This window comes from Rhinolophus sinicus, linkage group LG04 (assembly GCF_036562045.2).
Source record: "Rhinolophus sinicus isolate RSC01 linkage group LG04, ASM3656204v1, whole genome shotgun sequence".
NCBI lineage: Eukaryota > Metazoa > Chordata > Mammalia > Chiroptera > Rhinolophidae > Rhinolophus > Rhinolophus sinicus.
This window is the reverse complement of record NC_133754.1, coordinates 119,979,773-119,996,264: the sequence shown is the minus strand read 5'-3', so window position 1 is coordinate 119,996,264 and position 16,492 is coordinate 119,979,773. Positions and strand designations below refer to the sequence as shown.

At 37.6% G+C, this 16,492-nt stretch overlaps 2 protein-coding genes across 2 annotated transcripts in view; one reads left to right on the top strand and one right to left on the bottom strand.

Annotated features, from left to right (window-relative positions):
* Nucleotides 1-5,913, bottom strand: part of PLAA (phospholipase A2 activating protein) — a 36,275-nt gene extending 30,362 nt beyond the window's left edge. Inside the window, exon 1 of the mRNA XM_019736266.2 lies at nt 5,765-5,913. Within this exon, the coding sequence (XP_019591825.1) occupies nt 5,765-5,913 (149 nt within the window). The remainder of the gene's footprint in view (nt 1-5,764) is intronic.
* Nucleotides 5,914-6,203: 290 nt separating this feature from the next.
* The window catches only part of IFT74 (intraflagellar transport 74), an 82,054-nt gene continuing 71,765 nt past the window's right edge, over nt 6,204-16,492 (top strand). The window contains exons 1-4 of the mRNA XM_074330295.1: nt 6,204-6,333; nt 11,455-11,584; nt 14,912-15,071; nt 15,719-15,743. Of these exons, the coding sequence (XP_074186396.1) occupies nt 6,329-6,333; nt 11,455-11,584; nt 14,912-15,071; nt 15,719-15,743 (320 nt within the window). The 5' untranslated portion in view covers nt 6,204-6,328. The remainder of the gene's footprint in view (nt 6,334-11,454; nt 11,585-14,911; nt 15,072-15,718; nt 15,744-16,492) is intronic.

Here is a 16,492-nt window from a genome sequence, read left to right as displayed (position 1 = left end):
TAAGTTAGCTGCTGAGAGCGCTATAAAGAATTACGTATATCCCGGCCACTGGCTTAGAACTCATTTTTCTCATGTCTCTTAAAACCTTTACTGCTTTCTGTAAGTTTCAGTATTCAAAGTTATAATCTTGTTCTTTCCCTGTCTTCCTTGACTGTGGGTTTATGCTTTTACACACACACACTCACACCCCTATATATTAATATATACCCACATCTATCTATCTACCTACCTACCTACCTACCTACATAGGTAGCAGGGAAAGTAGAGAACCAACTTATCAGTGAACCCCAAAAGGCTCAAGAATTAGCGGTAACATGTACCTCTAGAAATGGGCCAAAAAGGGGTAGGGACTAAAATAAGGAAGACTACTTGAAAGTCATCAGAATCAGTCAGAAGCTGAATCATATGAAAAAATCTTCAAAGGAAGATTTTGGTAGTAGCTATTTTTAACTTGTCTGCTTTATTTTGGTGAGTGTTTTTTTTAAGTGCTTATAAAAACCACTTTATCAAAAAGTGTTTATAGAAACCACTTTATCAATAAGCCCAAACAAATTTAGAAGCCAGGATGTGTTTTAAAATGTGTATTATGCAAATCGCTAAATCTACCTGAGTGTGTCCTTTAGCACTTCCCAGTATAAATGTTTACATGCATCTTCTGCATTGGTTTGGTTTGTCAAGTTGTTATGGTGGAGTCCAGGCCAGACCTTGTTCTTTTTATCTCCCCAAATTCCTAGTACAATATTCTACATGGGAAGGATTAAGTATTTCTTGAATCAATAAAAAATACTTTAAGTTATTATGGAAAAAAAAAATAAAGGCAGCTAGATACCCCAGCCAGACAGCTGCCCCTCTTGAACCCAGCAAGAATCTGGAGCTTCTCTAGAAAGATGAAAGTCTTTACTGGGGGGACACAAAGCACAGCTGAGCACTGGGTTATGAAGAACATGTACATTCATAACGGAGTCCAAGGCAAAACCCAGGGGGCCAGGCAGTCATCTTCCAGGCTGAAGATCAGCCCAGTGAAATGCTCCAACCAGACAACCTACAGTGATCTCACCGCCAGCAAGCCCCATACATGAGCAGAGCTTACCAGCAGCTTTCTGGTCCTCCAAACACAACCCTGAGCACAGAATAAGGATTACCAGACACCTGGGGAAAGCTGCCTCCAGCAGGAAAATATAGTCTTCAAATCAAATAGGGAGGGGAAAAGACCAATTTGGAGGAAACAGACCACCAAGGAGAAAATAAACATTTTTAAAAATCACCATTACTATCCTTAGAGATACTAGAGAAGTTATTGTAACCATGAAACAAGAACATAATTTCACAAAAGGTCAAGGCAATTGCTGAGAAAGTATAGGGAGGGGGTGGGGAAGAGAGAAGAAATTTTAGAAACAAGACCAGTATCTGAATGAAAAGTTCCAGAAAAGAAGACAGAGAAAATGGAGAGGACGAAACCAAAGAATTAATTTAGGAAAACGTCCCAGAACTTATGAATGTGAATTTTCATATTAAAAGACTCCACTAATGGCCCTGAACAATACATGAATACTGGCTGCCTTCCAGAGAGAAAAAATAATTGGTCAAGAATCAGAATGGCTTAGGACTTCTCAACCATAACACTAGAAGCTAGAATACAATGGGGCAATGGCTTCGAAATCCTTGAGGAAAATTGTTTGAAAATTAGAACGCCACAAACATTTAAATTATTATTCGAGTAACAAGGCAGAATAAAATAATTTTCAGACTTGCAAGGTCTTAATACATTATCCAAGCACTGTATTTCTGGAAGCTTCCGGAGGATGTGCTCCAATAAGGCATCAAAGAATCCAAGAAACAGAAAGTGAAAGGGTATTGATAACAGAAAATCAGCACAAGAGGTCCAAAAGGGAACGCAGAGATGGCAGGAAAGGGAGATCCCAGGATTAATTGTGTACCAGGCAAGAAATACCAGGTCAGAAAGTTTTCATTGTCAGAAAATGGAACTGTAAAATCTCCAATGTGTCTAAAGATCTTGAGAGGAGTTAGACAACTAGCAAATAATTTGAAGTTGAATTAGTGATAAATATATAAAAAATTAGGCAAATAAAAACCAGAAACAAAGCAATTAGTAGCTATAAGGTGATCACAAAATTGTTGAGGAAAAGTTACCACAGCTTATTCCACAGCTCAGGTGTAGACAGACTCTATAGTCACACAATCCTGACTCAGTTTAAATTAAGTTAATCTATGTTATAAGGATCACGGTATACAAAGAATGCATATGAGATGGGGGTTGGTAAAGGGTAGAAAGAAAGCAGAATCTCATATTCCATACTAACATATGGAAAATAACCTAAAGTAAAATAATTTTTAAAAAATAGCAAAACAAGTCATGTGCCATAAGATTACAGAGGAGCTGAAATATTCCTGTAGCCATGGCTAAGGTCTTAGCACAATGCATTACGTGTTTGTGGTGATGCTGGTGTAAAGGAACCGACTGTGCTGCCAATCGTATACAAGTCCAGCACATACAATTATGTACAGTACATACTACTCGCTAATGATAATAAATGACCACATTACTGGTTTATGTATTTACTATACTATACTTTTCATCGTTATTTCAATGTGTACTTTCTACTTACAAAAAAAAAATTGCTGTAAAACAGAATGCCAGGTTACTTTGGCAGCAGTCTCATACATCTCGTTTACTGTGTCTCCTGATTACATATTTTCTTTCACACTTGATTTAATCTCATGTTTTTTGTACAGTAACGTGCAATACAGGCCTGTAGCCGAGGAGCAATAGGCTACACCACAGAGCTTGGGTGTGTAGTCAGATACACCACCTAGGTTAGTTTAAGTGTACTCTATGATGTGCGCATGACGAAGAAATCACGTAATGACGTATTTCTCAGAACATATCCCTCTCGTTAAGCAGCACGTGACTGTATAGCACTTTATATATAGACATGGAAGTAAAATACAAAATTTGTCAGTTAAAAGAAATGAAAACTTTGCCTCCAAGGAAGGGAAATAGGGGGTGGAACAGAATGGCTTTGGTTTCTTAACAAACCCCATAAACTGTGTGACTAAGGACCCAAAGTGCTGAGTATTTACATAAGCGTGAAGTCACTTCAGCCTTGGCATGCTCAAGATCTAACGCACGATGTTAAACCTGAAGTTGCACCTTTCAAATATGGGTAGTTTTTAAAAGGCAAAGCAGTATGTAGTGACAGACTTGGGAAATCCAGTTTAATTTGAAGTGGGCTTGTAGAGGCCTGAAGCAGTCTCAAACAATGGCATGCTGACTGGTTAAGCTTCCTGGACAACTCTCCTGCCGCACCCCCAAAAATGTCTCCTTTCTGAAGGGTCTTGAGAAGGCCCAGAGACTTTCTGGGTTTTCAATGGGCTTTTGTGAAAGACGAGGTATCTGGTTTAGTCCACCCCAGGATAGAACTGTTTTGCCTCCCTGGAACAAAATTTCCCCGTTATTCCCAGTCCAACCCCACACTAACTACCCTGGATCCAGAACCCTATGGAAAACAATTCTCATTTACGACTTGGCTCCAAACATTTTACAGCAGTTCTTTAACTTTATTAAATATACCATGAAATAGAAACTGTGAGGATGTCAACCTTGAGAACAGTTTTATAGCTGAGATACTCTATGTATAAGAGAGGTTCATCACCCAGTGACTATGAGATGCTCTGCCCTGAGCAATTGGAAATGAGGTAAAACTATCTTATCTCACTAATCACCTACCATCTAGCCCTGTGACTGGCACCATGCAGGGTTTCAATCGGGGTTAGGGGAATAAATACACGAATGAATTTTGAAAAACACCAAAAAACAACACGAGTTAAATGAAAAGAACCAGTTTTCAAGTAGAGGATCATTTCAGCCCAAAGTTCCTCAACTTGCTGGTAAATGCAACCACTCCAGTGATTTAAGTTCTTGTCGACCTAGCACACTCATACACAACATGCAAAAGTTCAATGACAGGATTCAATTATGACAACAATATTCCCTTTACATACTCCTTATTGCAATGTTTATATCCTACTGGACACACGCTTCTACTGAACTCAATTTTAAATGTACAAGCTTAATCCATAATTGTATGCAAATACGTAAAAAGTTATGTATTACTGTCACTAAGTGATCTGGAATATCACAAAATCTTAGAGTTAAAAGAGACCTTTAGAGGTCATCTTATCCAAGTCAATACAGGAGTTTGCTTTACAATACCCCTAGTCTACCATCATGTCTTGGCTGCCTACTGCAAAAGCCTCCAAACAGATGTACTTCCATATTTACCACTTTGCAATCCAATCTCCATCAGCATCTCACAGAAATTTCAGAACAGGTAAATGAAATCATGCTGCTCCCTGCTTGAAAGTCTTTGGCTTCTATCTACCTTCCTTAGCCCTCTTACCAAGGCATGATCTGGCTCCTGTTAGCCTCTAAAACTTGCCCTCACCTCACAGCTCATTGTTTCCTCACCTCACAGCACACATGGACTTTCCTCTTTTTTAATCCAGGTCTTCTGTTTGCTCTCCCTACTGCCTACAGTACTCTTCCAATCAACCTTTCTCATTCCTTGCTCCCATGACCAGCTCCATCTTAGTGTCTGACTTAAAAATCATTCAAACAAACAAATTTTTTTAAAAAAGAAACCCACTTCCTCAGAGAGGCTTCTTTCTTTAACATCTCTCCACTGGATTCTATATCAATATTTGTTTTCTTCATGGTACACATGCCAATATGTAATTATTTACTTGCTTGTTTTTTGACCCATCATGCCTCCCACACTGTAAGAAAACTCTATAAACAGAGAGAACTTGCCTGTCCTCCTATTCTTTGTCAGGATCCCAACTAGGACGACCTCAACAGTAATTATCATCTGAATTTATGGATGGTGTCTCAAACTGAGTGAAACCTCTACTGATGGCAGACTAACAAAGTAACTTACCTCAGTTCTCTTTCTAAACTGAAATATCTTCCAGGTCATTAATTTCTTGTTACAAGCAGCCAAATCAGAGATCAACCCTTGAACTTGATTTGGACTGGAGCTTAACCTTCTGTTCCTTAATCTTTTTTTTTTTTTTTTTTTTTGTTTTTTTTTTGTTACTCTCTCTGACAAGACAATCTTTAGAAGGCAATGGACTTACTCTCCTCAAGAAACAGCACCTCCCCACACATCCATAAACATTTGAGGTTTCATCCCCTCCACCCAAGCCCATCACAGAAACTCTGACTTGGACAACGAGAAGAGGCAAAGCAACTTTCTGCAATGTAAGTTTTGAGAACCAAGGTTCTCATCAAATTTGAAGGAAAGACTAGAGAGCAAATTCTATAGGGCGGGAAGAGGGATGGACTAGTTCAATTACATGGCAAATGCTTCCACACTGCCTCATTTAGGAGGGTGCACCTGGCATCAATAAATTTTCAAATCTACCATGGGAAATCATCGTCCAAAAACGGACGCCCCAAAAGGTAAGAGTTCGTCCAAGGTCACCCTCGCTTAGTGGTCAAGTTAGCACAAGGAAGTCAGTCTCTATTCCCCCAGTCCGGTGCTCTTTCCACCAAATCGCGTCGGTTTCTTACACAGCGCGCCCCGAGGGCCAGCGCTCTCAGAATTGGGAGGGAGCGCAGACCGGAGGAAAGGCCGGGAAGAGAGGGAGAGAACAGGATAGAGCAGAGGAGGGTCACTCTCTTGCCACACGCGGTAGGAAGCTTGCAACACAGCCGGGAGGCTGCCGGGCTCTCAGCGCTCACCTATCCGGTGCCCAGAGGCGGGTGGTGCGGTCTCGGGACACGGACACAAAGGCCCCCGGCGGATAGAGGCAGCACACCAGGCCCCGCACGTCCAGCTCGTGGCCTGAGAGCGAGCAGCTCAGCCGATACCTGGCGGCGCCGCTCGCCATGGCTCTTGTTCGCCCGGCGCCCGGTGCCCGGGCACCGCGCGCGATCACTCCGCAGGGGAGGTCGGATCACGGTGGGAGAGGGGCCTGCAGGTGAGGGGCGGCTGGAGACCGGAAGAGGCGAGAGCCGGTGCGGAAGGGCGGCAGGGAAGGGGCGCGTCGAGTGGGCCGAGTGACACAGCAACCCTGACATGCACACCGGAATTCATCATCGGCCTCAGCCCGCCATGACGCAGAGCGTGTGCGTCCGGACTGCTGAGGCCGACGTGGAACTGAGGCTCTTTCCTCCTGCACTCTGGACCACCGGTCGAGGAAAAGATAGTGATGCCCGGCCCGTCTGCCCAAGCGCCCGAATTCGGCTCCTTTCCCAGCGCGAGTCCTTTACAAGCCCTGGCTGAACTGTTTATTGTAATAGGAGATGAGGTACGAGACTACAAATCCCACAATGCCACGCGCAGTGGGGCGTGAGCCGCTGGCGCGCGGAATCCGGCTATTTTAAATCTTGTTCTGCAGTGCTGCGAGCTGCCTTGTTGGTAAGACTGCCTGGAGTTCTGTTAGGGCAGCTTATCTCCGGTTTTGCCAGTCCTTCTCTGCAGTCTCAAGTTAAACTTTTTAATTAAAACAAGAGAGCTTAGGGCAAAATTGGAAATAATCGCTTGCCTTAAATTCTCTGAACACTAAACTGGATTCTTAGTACTTATATAAAAGTATAATATTTTATGTGTTCATTTCAAATATTTAAAATAAATATTTCAACTGTCACATCTGTATACAAATGACAAATGCCAACTCCCTCCTAAAAGCACTGAGGGAAATCTGCATAATGTCAGTAACTTCTCTTGGAGACAATATATGGAATAGGTGAATCATTAAAGGTTGTAGGGGAAGAGATATCTTTTTCTTTCTACCCTTCTAGGTTTTCTGCTGGAGCTCTATAAGAAAAGATTAACAAGAGAAAAACAAGTATATCATATGTACAAGGAAAAAACTCAAGGATGGGTATCACAGAGGTAGCTAGAGCTTGGGCTTATATAGCATCTTAAAGAAAAAAAAATAAATGTTTACAGAAGTAACAAAAAGAAAAGGGCTTTAGGTCTTTAGAGGTAGCAAATTATGGGAAGGCAAATATATGGGAACTAATGGTAGAGAAAGGACAGTTAGTAAAGATTGTTATGCAGGTTCCTCCAGTGAAGTCTCCAGGCTAAGTCTAAAGTTGTCTCCTGTGATTAACTTTTGTCCTTACTGGTAGAGAGGCAAGAAGGAAACCTTTGAAAATGATGTCCTCTTCTAAACAAATAGACGAATGGTAAAGAGCTTTTATGTGTTTTTCTTGTTTTTTGTTGGTGGGGGGAGGTGGTCAGTTTCCTTCAGCTCAAAATATTAGACCCAAGTGTCATATTTTGGGGTGGCAAATTCTACCTTTTACTATAGTGATGAAAGGATAACAATGACCATTACAAATAGGTTGGGTTCAAATGGAATTACACGAAAAAGTTTTACAAACTTTGAGAAAGCCACATAATATCATTCCCTTCTGTATTGTATTGATTTTAAGTTACTTGAAAGCAAATAAGAGAATAAGTCTGGATGTAAATAACATATGAAAGTTGGAAATGTGAAAAATGTGAAGAGTCCAATATGTATGTATAATGATTATAGCTGCAGTAACATTTAAGTTCTGTCTATAGGGAGACAGGAAGAAAACAAACTGCAAGTTACTTTATTAGAGAGGTGGAATTTGAGACGAAGTAGTTCCTATGTTGTTTTTTAAACACTGATTTAAAAATCTTTTTAAGACCACTTTCCATTTAATTCAGCCTTTCTCACAAATTTGAATCAAAAGAACTCTGAAAGGAAGTGTAAAGATTGGAAGATTTCTACGAAAGGCAGAGGAACAGATGTCACCAGAATCGCACTCATACTTAATGTTGTATTTTGTACGCTGATGCTGTCTTAACCGGAAGGAAAACTACCACTGATTAGAAGTAAAAAGGCTGTATGTACAACGCTCCCTACCACCACCGAATAACTTCAAACAGTTCTTACTAAAAACAACGTATTACACGGTAGCAGAAGTGAGATTACATAGCGACATAATAAAACTCAGTGGAAGTGCGTTCAGGTCAAGCACACAATCCGAGTTTGCTCTGATTATAGAGAAAACCAAAGTTTTCAAATAAAACGTTCATTTTCGAACAAACTCGCCATTTCCCCACCCCTTCCCGAAAAGCTCCGAGATACTGAGAAAACACGCCCTCAAATCTCGCGAGAGCATTTTACTCTCGCTTCGCTGGTGGTGGCTAGGAGTTGAAGCCGAGGATTGGCCAATGAAGAGGCGGGGCCTCTCTTGCCACGCTGCCGTTGCCGGGATACACGGCGGCGCGCAGCCTCCAGTTAAGCCTGAGGGCCCAGGAAGGCTGCGTGCGTGTGAGCGGGGAGTCGAGAGTGAACGAACCCGAGAGCGGGGCTGACTGGGGAGCTCAGCTGTAGTGAACCTGAGCGCTGTGACCTGCCTCACTCCTTCCGCGCCGGCGGAGGTGAGAAATCCCACACCCCATCTATTCCTCCCTCCCTCCCTCCGGAGCCTCTTATCTTACCTTGGAGATGCTGATGCGCTCCAAACAAAACAAATTCGAATTCTTCGGCTCTTAGCTGGTCTCCTCCGGCCCATCGCCAGGCCAGGGAAGTCCCAACTCCCAACTCTGGTCCGCAAAGCGTGCGCTGAGACCTCAAACAGTTCCTTGAGTAAACCTGCCAAGGAGAGACGAAAGGCGAGGAATCCAAGAGCCTCACAATTCACTGTTGGCTGAGGGAGTTTACTCAAAATAACGATAGATTTCTGTCTGTTGGTCAAAGCAGGAGGGACTTAACAACTTTCCACTATTTTATATATGTTAAAAATCACTGGTTTGGGGCGGATAATGATAGTAATAATAATTAGGAGCCGGATGTTTTATATATACTCTTCTATAATCTTCACAACAGGTCTGCGAGGTAAAGGTCATTGGCACACTTCTGTTTTACAGATGAGGAAACACACCCAGAAGGGATTATGTAGCTGGTAAACTGTCAGAACTAGTTTGTATCCCTCATCTTCCCGGAACCAAAGGCCAGGTTGCCTCTCCGAGTATGTGTGAATAATCCCCAGGGAGTGTGTGAATATTTAGTGAATAACCCCTGAGTTAGTGGTATATTTGTTGCTTCCTCACCCTTTTATTTTACCCCCTAGGACTACTGTAATGCTAAGCTTTTTTCACTGTAGGAAAGCAGTGTCAAAGAAAAGCAGGTGGAAATTTGGTATATTGTACATTTTTTTCAAGTTATCAGGAAAGCTAGAATAATATTGACTAAAATTCTTCTGGAAACAAAGGTTTATTGTATTAGCTTTCTTTGGGAGAAACTGTTTAGCTCATAGACCTTATCTGCCCTCAAAAAGTCATTTCATGAAACTCTTCCATTTGAAATGATAATGATAGTAATAATCCCATTGCTTTGTCCACTGAGTTCAAAATGGCAAGTACATAGAATCACAGAGCTAGTTGGAATGGAAAGATTTTAAGTTTAGTGTGAACATATTCAGTATAAAGTAATAATGGGAAATCTAAATAGAAATTTCCAATAACACTTGAAAACTTAAAATTCATGCCCAGTTTAAAGGACAGACCTGGAGACGTTGACTAATGCATCATCAACAAAGTTGGAGTTATAAGAAAAGAAAAAAGATAGAGAGAAGAAAAGCAATGCAAGGAGTGGGTGTGGAATATAGAAACTGAGAAACCATTTTAGTTCAACAAATTTTTTTTTCCACTTTTAATAATGTAGTTAATTTCTGTAATTGGTAAAGCTTTCATGTGGGAGGAAATTCAGAAAGTACAAAAAACAAAGTTTTTGCCTGGCACTAAGGTGCTGGGGACATAAAACTGAATAAGATCCAGTACTTACCCTCAAGGGAGAGAAACAAATCATTTCAGTTGGTGTGATAAGTACTGGAATAGAGATGTGCCCAGGATGCATAGTAGTATACAGGACATGCCTATCACCTCAAATTGAAGAAGGGGTGGTTAGGGACCGGTTATGGAAGAATTCCTAGGAAAGAGAACTGACAAGATGTGTGTTAGCAAGGGGACCAGTTAGGGAGGCCAGTATAATAATCTGCTTGAGTCCATGAGGCCCTGGATAATACTGTAGTAATAGAGAGGACAGTACATGTTAAACGTTTAGGAATAAAATCAGTAGGAGTATGTGATGAACTACGGGAAATGAAGTAGAGGGAGAAATCAAGGACTACATTTCTGACTTGCGTGACTAGGAGTTGCTACCAAGAGCAAGAGCTGAAAAAGGAAAGGACTGAAAATGGAAATGATTTCATGTGGGAGTGGATACCAGTAACAGATGACATTTATATCCCTACTTGCATTGGCAGGGTCCATTTGAATGGAATAGTAGGAATCAAGGAGATAGTGGAAATTGAAAAAGTGGAGGATGGTGGATGTAAGCTATTCTTTAGAGTTTGGCTGCATAGGAAAAAGATATATGGGACAAAGTTAAAAGTGGTTTGATGATCAATAAATTAATTTTTAAGGTTAGGAAAGAACTGAACATGATAACACACTGAGGTGGTTTAAAGAAAGGTGTACTGAGACTACAGATGAGAAAAGGGTAGAAGGAGAGCTTAAGATCAGAGAAAATATTTCATTTAAGATATTTGAGATGAAGTAATTCTAGATGATGGCAAGCCCTAGGTCTAGCCATGGCAATTAATGACTGAAATGGAGTTGAGATGGTTACTGAAATTTAGGTCAGGAAATAGTGAAGCTAGAATTTAGATATTGAGTCCAGTATCCATATAGAAGTCATCAGAATGTCAGTGGGGCTGGAATAGAGACTGAACTAGGTATAAAAGAGGTCCCTAGATAGAAGCAACCAGTAAAGAGCCAAGGTGATATGGTTGCATTCCCTGATCTCCAAAGGAAGAGAATCCTGTTTATTTCTTTTAAAGACTTGGAAGAATAATGTTTTTAAAGTGACAATGCCATACACTCTTCTTTGCTTTGGAATTGTGGGAGAGGAAGCTGAAACAGCCTTCGCTCCCAAAAGAGTTTTGGGAGGAAGCCAGCATTCTCTTAAAGCAAAGAGTAATAGAAAGTATTTGATATCAGAATTTGGAATATAAGGGAGTTAACCATGGACCAGAAAACACAGAGCAAAGATTGGGAGAGAAGAAAGATGCCCGATATGTCAGGAGAGAGAAAACTTAACTGGAATATGGAATGAGAACACAGGAGAGATAGATAACTAGAGGAGCTTGCATTTTGATAATAGGGAAATGAAGAAAGCATGTTGTAGTAAATGATTTTGTGGTTCTAAATGGAACATTACTGTCAAGTTTGAACAAAATTAAAGCATGGTTAACCTTGTATTGGTACCTAATTTGCAGGGAAAGTCATCATGGATTAAATATTTGAAGCAAGGGTATGTGGGTCACTAGTGTCTTACTATACAATATATCAAAGGAGAATTAAACTATTCTTTGTTTCCAAACAGTGAACAGGCAATGGCCAGTAATCACAAACCTTCAGCAGCTCGTCCTGTTTCAAGAGGTGGAATTGGGTTGGCAGGAAGGCCTCTTTCTGGAATACGACCCCCATCAGGAAATATTCGAGTGGCAACTGGAGTAAGTTTAAAACAAATGAATTCTTGGGCATCTATCTTGGTAGAAGTTGGAAATCCTGTCTATAATAAGGGATTATTTTTTGTTCTTTCTTTCTTCCGTAAGTGTTCTGTCATCTGTGTTTGTTTCTTGGAAAACATTGAGAAGTGTAGATATGGGAGAATGTCTGAAAGACACTGTAGAGAGAAGACGCCTGCTTATGCTGATATTCAAATGTATTTTAAGGCTATAGTTATTTAAGTGATACAGTATATTGGTGCCAAAATCAAATGAAATGAAGTAGACCAGAAACAGAATCAGACATATGAGTACGTAAGAATTTAATTAATGATGAAGGTGGCATTTCAAATTAGTTGGAAAAGCATGGAGTATTCAGTAGTGCATTCAAGTAAACCATTGTTTTAAGAAATTAATCCCTCCCTCACACTGAATTCTAGATATTTTAAAAACTTCATATTTAAAAAACAAAATGATAAATGTACTAAAAGAAAATATAAACAAGTATTTCATATATACTTGGGTGGGCTAGGCTTTTGTAAAATTACACAAACACCAAATACAGAAAAGTATTTTTATATTTTAATTTACAGAACTTGAAAACATCATAAAAAATTTTAAAGAAAAATGACAAACTGGTGAAAAATATTTGCAATACATATGTCATACATACAATTTAGAATCTTAAAATGAGAAAGCAAACTTTACTAATTTGTAAGAGCTCTTTCTATATTAATGCTATAAATCCTATGTCCAACTAAATTCCATGAGGTTTCTTCTGGGGACAGTGGGGTGAATATCATTATAAAACCATTCTAAAATTTACCCAAAACAATCACATAGCAAAAATAAGAAGAAGTACAATACTCTTAATATAAAAATATATTATAAATAATAAGTAAAGCAATGTTGTTGCCACAGCAGCCTAGAAACAAACTCTAGTAAATGTTAGAAGTTTAATGTAAGATAGTATCATAAATCAGTGAATCAGTAAAAGAAAAATACTTACATTAGGAAAAAAATGGATAAACTTTATAAACTGATAATTCAAAGTAGAACAATATCCTATAAAGATAATTATTGCATTGTCATTATAATTATAATAGTGAAATGTGAAAACAACCTAAAGGACCTTGCAACAGGTGTGTCATAAATAAATTATGATATTTGTCTATCCCTATAATAGACTATTAGATAGCCAAATATTCTTTCTTTTTAAAGAATATTTGAGGAAATAATATATCTTTATAATACCTTTTATTTATTATATTACTATATAATAAATGAAAAAAGCAGTGTGGTGTCAATTGAACATAAAGTGTACATTTATATGTACGAGGAAAGAAATGAATACACCAAAATAGTCATAGTAATTTCTCTGATGCTCACAACAGGTGGTTTTGACTACCTCATAAAGTGCATATGAGGTACTCAAGCTAAGACAATAGGCTAACTGGAAACTAGAGATAATGTTGGGTCCTATGTTTAATTCATAAAAAAAGCAGCAATTTTTGGAGAAAATAATTTTGTTAAAGTTGATTTTCTTAAATTTTTGTGATTTTTGTAGAGTTTGAGGTAATATCAATATGATCACCAACTTATACTGAAATGATTTTTCTAAAGTCTTCAAAAATACTATACTGAGCTAGGGTATCTTTACTATTCTAGTAAGAATTTATGCTTGTTAATTAAATATTTATAAAAGGAATCTGGTATTTATTGGCCATTTACTATTTGCCAGGTGCTTTACCTATTTAATGTTTGCGGTTTTAAAATAGTAATGCTCATTGTAAAACATACAAACAAAGGTAAATGTCAGAGTTCTCTCCTTCTATTCAGATACAGCCATTGTCAACAGTGTAACATGTATCCCTCCAGACTTTTTTCTGTCTATTTACAAACACTAGCACATGCACATGTAATTGTATGGTTTTAGCATTTTCCAAAAAGAAGATAATACTGTATGCATTCTTATTTATCTTGTCCTTTACTTTCAGTAATATATTGTAAATGTATTTCCATGTGAATGCATATGTATCTACTTTATTCTTTTTAATGTGAGCAGTTTTAATTCATACTTTTCTTCTACATTTCATTTGGATCGTTTTTTTTTTTTTAAGTAGCATAGTTATTTGAGTAGCTGTCATAATTATTCTTGCATAAAGTCAAATAGAAAATTAATCTGAAAGTTTACAAAGGGAGAGATTTAGCATTCTCTTACAAGGTTCACTCAGGAAAACCCTAAACTTATTTCATTTGAATTTGTAGTTGACAGGGTTCCTGTGTACAATATACTCTCCGGAGTGTATTACTGTTACTGGCCCCCATACTCAAAAATAATTACCAAGTAATTCTCAGAATCACTTAAGAACTATGTTAGCTGATAGGATTAGAGGCTACCAGCTGAGAGAATTAAAAACAAACATAATGAATGACAATGGTTAAAGCCAACCCCTGTCTAAAATTCCTGCTACATATTTAATCTACTACTTTACTCTTTGGAGTAGTCAAGTAGTACTCTTTGGAAGGGCGAGGAGAAGCAAAGAGGGAAAGGAAGATAAATAAAAGAAGGATATCTTGGAACAGTTTCAGGTTGTCTTTTATACCTTCCCATGACTGTACAAGAAAGGAGTCTTTTGTCCTTTTCTCAGGGTGTATAATATTGTATTGGATTTTGCAGACCTGAAAAAGAGAATCATGTGAAGTAATAATCTGAATGCTTGCTGAATGATGCAAGCCCTTTAATACTTACATGGTTATCTTGTGATGGAATTATAGCTAGTCTTCTTTCAAAATGAAAATTTCTTTATTTTTTTTCTGATTTTAAAGGTAATATGTATTTATTATGATAATGCCAAAAACACCAAGTTATATAAAAGGGCAAAGTAAAAATGAACTGTGTCATTATATAGAGATAAACATTGTTACTATTTTTTATATAATCCTCCAGATTTTTTGTTTTACAAAAATAAAATTATAAATACAGTTTTGTAAACTGTTTTGTTACATACTACAGTTTATGGGTTTATGGTTAAATGAGGACAACTGTGGACATTTAGCTCCTTTCCAGTTTTGGGGTATTATAAATAATGTCTATACATAGAATTTTAAATTTTAAAGAATTTTATTTAATAATATTTCACACTTCAAATATTCAAAAATATAAGGAATATTTTCCAAATTATATTGAATTAAAAAAAATTTTAATACTCTCTTTGCAGTCTTTTAAAATTTTTGTTAAATTTATCGGGGTGACATTTGTTAGAGAAATCTTAACAATAGTAGAGGTACAGTGTTTTTCTAGTTTACGGAAACTGAAATCTTGTTATGTAGATGCCACCTGGAACAGCAAGACCAGGCTCCCGTGGTGGTGCCATAGGGACAGGAGGAGTTCTGTCTTCTCAAATTAAAGTTGCGGATCGTCCTGTAACACAGCAAGGCTTGAGTGGAATGAAAACTGGGATTAAAGGTATCTATTTTCAGAAGATGAGTATATTTTGCATAAGAAGTATTATAATTCCGTATTATTATACTAAACAGAATTATAGATGAAAGAGGCTATTTTACTCAGTTCTTACTTCTTGATGCACAAAACTGTTGTGAGGGGTAAATAAGAGAATGAATGTGAAAATACATGGTGACCTAGAGAGATATATACTACATATATGAGCTATTTTGGTCTGCATTTTTCTGAACAAGGAGCTTTGCTGCAACTTGAAGAAATTTGAAATAATTTGAAGAAAAGCTCAGGAATGGAAACTATTTCTAGTATTATATGGAAATGTTCTGAAATACTGTTTGATTGTTTCTATATCAAACTGACACTATTGAGATACTTGTGTATTTATGAGAAGTCAAGAAGGGTTACTTTTTCTGATAATTAATACTCCATTAGAATACATAAAGAAATGAGGCTAACATCTGTCATTATGCCTCAGTATGTGTTTAGAAAGGCATAGCAATACACTATATGTTATGATTCAAAAAAATTGATCTGTTATATACATAAAGCATGGTGAACTGTTTTATAATGAGTGTTTTGTCTTCTGTATTTGTGGCAAATGACTTATCAGAGCTGAAGATAGTCTACTGGTGCAAAGTTAATTATAAGATATCATACTACCTTTTATAATATAATATAATCTTACTATCTTGGACTTCTTCGGTATGTTAAATAAATATGGTTTTTTCTATGCCTAATCACTGAGTTTTAACTGTGATGCTTCTTAACGTAATTTGGTATCTGTTGATTTCTGAGAATTATTTTGTATTCTAATGTAAGTTTTGCGTTATTTGGCTGTATTACAAAATAGATGTATATGCAATCACCCTGAGATTTTAAATTTTATGTGTTTCCATGTTTGTGAACTATATATTTCAAGATCACTTTTTAAAGAAAGATCAAATGAGAATAACCTTTTATGTTTCTTTCACTAATTATTCCGAAATATATTATTCATACTATTGAAATATCCCGTTACATCTAATAAAAAGGGAATATGTGTGTAGTTATTTATGAACATTAATTAGTGCACATTTTTTTAAATGTTTTATTTTTTAATTAAAGTTGACTTAAACAATATTAAATTTGTTTCAGGCACATAACAGTGATTAGACTGACAAAGTGATCACCCTGATAAATCTAGTGCCCATTTGACACCATACATACTTATTACAATATTATTGACTGTATTTCTTATGCTATACTTTGCATCCTTACGATTGTTTTGAAAGTACCAATTTATACTTCTTAATCCCTTCCCCTTTTTTACCCATCTCCCCAATGCCCCTCCCATCTGGCAATCATCAAAATGTTCTCTGTGTCTATGAGTTTGTTTCCGTTTTGTTTGTTTGTTTTGTACTTTAGATTCCACATATAAGTGAAATCGTATAGCATTTGTCTTTCTCTGTCTG